The sequence below is a fragment of the Apaloderma vittatum genome, unplaced genomic scaffold (genome assembly GCF_000703405.1).
Source record: "Apaloderma vittatum isolate BGI_N311 unplaced genomic scaffold, ASM70340v1 scaffold11100, whole genome shotgun sequence".
Classification (NCBI taxonomy): Eukaryota; Metazoa; Chordata; class Aves; order Trogoniformes; family Trogonidae; genus Apaloderma; species Apaloderma vittatum.
The window spans coordinates 125,642-131,641 of NW_009695103.1; the positions used below are offsets into that span (position 1 = coordinate 125,642).

The 6,000-nt window shown below is 41.0% G+C and overlaps 1 protein-coding gene across 3 annotated transcripts in view; it reads right to left on the bottom strand.

Moving 5' to 3' along the window:
• GABRG2 (gamma-aminobutyric acid (GABA) A receptor, gamma 2) overlaps nucleotides 1-5,714 on the bottom strand; it is a 43,675-nt gene extending 37,961 nt beyond the window's left edge. For all 3 annotated transcript variants that reach the window (XM_009870016.1, XM_009870008.1, XM_009870024.1), the window contains exons 1-3: nucleotides 5,519-5,714; nucleotides 3,858-3,925; nucleotides 2,701-2,921 (exon numbers count right to left, since the gene is read on the bottom strand). In XM_009870016.1, coding sequence (XP_009868318.1) covers nucleotides 2,701-2,921; nucleotides 3,858-3,925; nucleotides 5,519-5,714 — 485 coding nt within the window. The remainder of the gene's footprint in view (nucleotides 1-2,700; nucleotides 2,922-3,857; nucleotides 3,926-5,518) is intronic.
• Nucleotides 5,715-6,000: the final 286 nt, after the last annotated feature.

Here is a 6,000-nt window from a genome sequence, read left to right on the forward strand (position 1 = left end):
CCCCTGCGTTCTTTACCCCCACCCACACTACAGATATTGGTAAGATCTTGAGCCTTCTCTTCTCGAGGCTGAACAGTGCTCCCAGTACTTCAGCATCATAGTGCTGTGAAGGCCAACTTGCTCCAGTAAGCTCATATCCTCTCATACTGGGGAGCCTAGAACTGGGCCCAGGACTCCAGATGTGTCTCACTTGTACTGGGCAGCGGAGAACAGTCATCTCCATTGACCTGCTGGCAATGGTCTTCCTAATACAGTCCAGGATGTTGTTGTCTTTGCTTCAAGAGTGCTTTGCTGGCTCATAGTGAATGTCCACCAGGGTCCCCAGGTCTTTTTCTGCAAGGCACTTTGCAGCTGGTTGACCCCCACCCTGAACTTCTGCACAAGGTTATTCCTCCCCGGGCTCAGAAGGATGTTTTCCTCTGTGGAACTCCATGAGATTCCCGTTGGCCCATTTCTCCAGCATGGAGAAATGCCACTCTCTGAGTGGCAGCACAACCCTGTGAGATACCCGTCGATCTCAGTTTTGCATTATTTGCAGACACGCTGAAGGTACACCTAGTCCCATCGTCCAAGTTATTAATGAAGTTGTGAAGACGTTGAACCTGCTGCAAAACTGGGGAATGCACCACTAGTGACTGCATCCCTGTCGTCCTTCATCCCACCAACCCCAGCCCTTCAAGCTGACGGTTCAGGCATACTCGATCCACCTCAGTGTCCACTTTTTTAGCCCATACCTGGCCTTTCTCCACCAGCGGTAAAGTCTTCCTTGCTCCTCTTTCTTACTGGTGTCAGGGACCTGGGATTGCTCAAGGCAGGGTTTGACCAGTAAAGCCTGAGGCAAAGAAGGTACTGAGTACCTCAGCCTTTTTGGTGTCTTTGTGACAAGATGCCTGTTCCCATCCGGCAGTGTACCCACATTTTCCCTAGTGTTCCTTTTGCTGAAGATGTGTGCATAGAAACCCTTCTTGCTTCCCTGTCTCTAATCAGATCCAACTCCAGATAAACTTTGGCTTATCTAACCCTGTCCTTGAGCTCTTAGACAGCATCTCGGTGTTCCTCCTGGGTCACCTGTCCCTGCTTCCACCTCTAGTACATTTTCTTTTCGTGTCAGAGCTTTGTCAGGAGCTTTGTGTTGGTCCATGCAGTCTGGCTGTTAACTTGGCTTGATTTCTTTCTGGCCAGGGGAAACTGGCCTTGAACTCAGGGAGAGGTGATTGAGAAAATCACTCAGCTCTTCTGGAGCCCTCTTCTCTTCAGGACAGAATCCCAAATCTGTGACGATACTATTTCTGGATTAATCCAGCTTGAATCCCTACTTGGGACTCACTAGAACAACTAAGTATAATTAATAACAGATAACTGTTTCTAAGTTGTATCAGATATATGTCTTTCTAATGAGAGAAACTGAGACGGTAGTGTAGCTAAATCCAAATTTTAACATTTCAAAAGTGGACCTAGCATCTTCTTTAATCAGGCTGACTTTGATTTGCACTGCATTTCAATTCCCCTCATTCTCTGTATTTCTTCTGGCAACACAACGTGTAGTGAATGTAACTATGAAATAAAACTCCTTTTTGTAATTCAGACAGTTGCAACGCTAAAAGGTTGTCTTAACCAGAGCTTCAGATCTATTCATTAAAATTGTGATGAGTATTCTTTTCTTGAAAGCTTTTTGTTTGGTACCCAATAAAACAAAAGCAGAAGAAACACTTTGAAAACAAATGCAATCTAAAACTCACATGGTCTTATGTCTGACAACTTTGATTCTGTACTCTCATTTTAAATTATACATTCTCTTGAAAGGATGCTGTCTTTATTTATGTTTTACGTAGAACTAAATATTATACCACATATAAGAAAAAGAATTTTCAAAAAATTGCACTTAGGATTTTCACATTTAGGAAGTATCTTATGGTAATTGGGAATATGATATTTGATTTGTTACATATTGCGTATGTTACACTTAAATGGAGGTATCATACACATAACTCTAAAGGTAATTTTTACTGGGAATCTATGTCAAAAGAAAAGCTGTACGTGTGACTGACAGATCTGGAGATAAGCCTATCAGTTTCAGATTCCTGAAAATTTTAGTGGAATGGGACATATCTGTTAGGTTTTCGATTAAACCTTAAGTGACCCATGCTGAAATGGTAATCCTTATTTTCATAAGATTCCTGAGGAACAAAATGCTTTCACAGGGTGGAGCTTCATCCAGTGAATTCGTAATCAATTCAGAATAAGAGGTCTTTGATGTGTATAATGCCTCCTATTATACCATCTGCTTAATTCAAGGATGTTTCAAATCCATCAGTTTAACCTAATAAAAAGGTAAAAGACAATGTGGACCAAGCCAGCGGCAAACAATAAAACATACCTGAAAATGAAGACAAATTACTATAACAACGCTTGTGTACATTTTAGTAGTACTCATTTTAGTAATTTAGGAACGTGACTATTGTGGAGTAAGACAGTATAACCTCTAGGAGAAGGTAAAACTCTGCTGTGCCAATGTAAAATAAATTGCACGCAAGTAGTATTTTCTAAATATTTCCCTTACTCAGGGTTGTATGTATAAATAAATAGGAAAAAAACAATATTTTTTTTTCCTTCAGATTAATGTCAAATGATCTGAATTTCATAGGACCTGTCACTTTGGCTTTCCCTAGAGAAGTCAAAATTAAAGTCAGGTATAAATACCTCAATGTGTACAACACTCTGCCGTCGTTCCAGATCCTGAGCATCCTGTTAGGAGTTGTTATCCAATGAGCATCAGCTTTCTTGGAATTTCGGAAGAATGTGTCTGGTATCCAGATCTTCCCAACCATGTTGCTGTTTAATCTGAGCACTTTTATAGTGCTGTTGAACTTCAGACGTCTGTCATACCACGTTTGGGCGAAAAATATATCAATTGTATATTCCTGTTGTGTTAACCAGAAATACTGATGAAAACATCGCACTCAGCATTTCACATAACTCCTGATATTTCCTTAATTTCACATGAGAAATCATGGACTACAGAAATGATACTAGAATGGATAAAACCAAATTTTTGTCAGTTTTTGCGAGCACAGTTTACTGAAGGTTATTATTTAAAACCATTTAATTCCGTTATTTTCCCAGTGACAGGTAAGGCTAAGATACAACAGAGAGGTACGTGCGCCTTAGTAGTTCTGTGTCACCACACAATTGCTTATTCCCTTGGATCTAGGGCAGGGAACAGCAGAGCTGACTTGGCTGCCTTAGTTGCCTGTGACCACCCAGGCAGTATCAGAAGCGGTGAAATCACACTTTCACTGGCACCGCTCGGCAGCCCGGAGCTGCAGAGGGAATTACGGAAGGGAAAAGAGCAAGCTGAGATTTCCTACCCATGAAAACTACGAGAAGGAAGGAGGCATTGTGCTAAGGCTTTCCCTCACCCCTGTGAAGATCTAAATAAATTGTTCTGTAGGAACTTTGGAAAGGGGAGAGGAGAGAGGATCTAGGCTTTTTTCATCTTATCTCTTGGTGGCAAGAGTGGTAATATCACTGGTGAATGATTTCCCTTAGTTTGTAGCAACCTGGAAGCTCAGTTTTACAGGAGTTCAACCGTCATAAAGTCTTGAAAGTAGAGCACATAAAAGTCTGATGATATGTTAAAACTATTATTACTACTTTTTTTCAGCATAAAGATCAGTTTTCCCTGTCTTGTAGAGATTCATAGCTCATGTAGTTCTCACATCCATAGTAATAACGAGATTTTAAAAATAATACAGGTGAACCGCATTAAAACTAATGAAAGCTTTGTAATGTCAAAAATGATGGAGGCTTTGTAAAAAAAATGAACACGGTAGAAAAATTGGCAATCATTTACCTACCATGTTGATGGCATTCACGGGCCCAATGCTATTTACGTACATGTCAGTGTGAATTATTGTTGGTTTAACTGTAAAAGAAACAGGAATTGATAACATGAGTGAAGGTCAAAATCAACGACAGATGCAAGCAGAAGATTATTGCGGTACCTCTCGTGTCAGGCTGTGGTTGCCTCGCACTGAAATATGCGGAAACAAGAAATAAAAATTTGCAGGAAGGTGTCCTGTTTGAAATTAGTTGGAGACACTTGGAGACAAATTCTTATATCATTTATTCTCTCACAACAAATCCACTTGCGCTATGAGAACAAATGCTGAAACCAGAGTCGTTGCCTCCGAGTGAGTCACATCTGACTGAGAGTGTGTATATTTTGTGTCAGGTCACAGCAACACATCTGACAAAACACTATCAACAAAGGCAAACTTATTCTTCTTGTGATGTCTTGCATCACTCATTTTACATTATAATACCAAATGCAACATGACTGCTGTTGCCTGCAGAGGTGTCTGCACATAAGTAACAATTTCATGAGCCCAAAGCAAAGATAATATTAAAGGCTCTAGAACAGGAAAGAAAGACAAATGTTAGATAAATCTATTTTGAAATTACTCCATTGTAGCTTTATTATTCTAATGCACCTTGACTGAAACATGATTGTTTTTTCCCAGATGCTTTTGTGAATGCTCAATCCCTTTCTGTTCCCTCAGGTCTTGGATTGGGAGAATACGAGGTATTTCTCTGCTGATTTGCACTACATACCTACATCGAAGGTTAAACACTCATGTTATTCCACACCGTGAAAAATTCCTTAGTTTATAAGCCTCTACGAAACTGTTAGAAACAGCTTCTTTCATTAACCTTGCTGCTCTCTGCTTTCCTCTGCCTGCCTCATCCATGAATTTGCTTTACATTCTTCTGTAATCTTATTACTGCTGTATCCTCTTCTACAGAGCTATTGTCAGCCCGTTCTGTGCACGCACGGGGCCTTCTCAAACTGACTTCCAGCAGCTCGGGGAGATTTATCTCTTTGCTCTCCCTCAATAAGCAGTGGAGGGGAAGATCCCTGCAAAAGTCAAATATGACTTCCACTACCAGCCACAGCTTAGGTCCAGACGCTTATATCGACTGCGTAGGAAATCTGCGGAGGCTGGCCTCCCTTCGCTGCAGTTAGGTTTTGTGAACCAACTCCTCTGTGCCCTATTCCCCGTCACTTCTTGCCCCACAGTGTAGGGGGGGGCTGTGCTGTGTGGGTCACTGAGGACCTGCTGCTGACAGTGTCCATCATGTCGCACAAGGGTCAAGCTGCAGTATCCTCGTCTTGGCCTTCCTTCCCAACGTGTTGCTTGAGATTCTCTGACACCCTCACTTAGATACCCAAAGAAGATCAAACCTTGCTTTTTCCTTCCCCAAAAGTTAAATTCTGACCTTCCTGCGCATTCCAAGCAGCCTGATTCAGCAAATCACAACAGTCCTACTAGATGTCTCAGGATAGGTTTAAGTCTTAATCTATCTCAGCTTCCAAAATCGTGACTACTTTTTGTGACACTGATGTTTTACTACATTGTGGTTTGTTTTCGTAACTACTTTGAATGGATTCTGCTTCCTGTGTATGAAAGTTCTTTCTTGCTTAATCAAAAGTGATCTGAAAAGAAAACCATCATACCTCCTATGTCAGGTCTCAGCTTGTTGTCATATCCTTCTAGCAAGCCATTTAAAATAAGAGTGACATCACTCTCATGGACTTTGGGAGTCAAAACCCAGGTCTTATTTGAAGTGTAATCTTCATAATCGTCATCTCCCTTTTGTGTGGAACTGTTAAAGAAATAAAAAATGAAGAAATTGAGAGCCTTAAAAGACATGAGTTTGTAGGCAGCCTCTTCGGAGACACCACTGTGCTGTATAAAACATTGAAAATTTGCCTGCTTTATAGAAAGCAGCTCACAGTACAGATGTCACAAAACAGTTGAGGTTACAGTTCACTTTAACAACATTTCCTTTTAGAGCAGTTGTCTATTCGAAGGAACATCAGTGCTCATCACCTTTGGCATGCCTGTATTTTCCTCTCACTGACTCAGGTGGGGCCCGTTACAAAACAAATCTAATTGTCCCTTAACTTATGCAACTCCCAACCAAAGTATCGCTTAG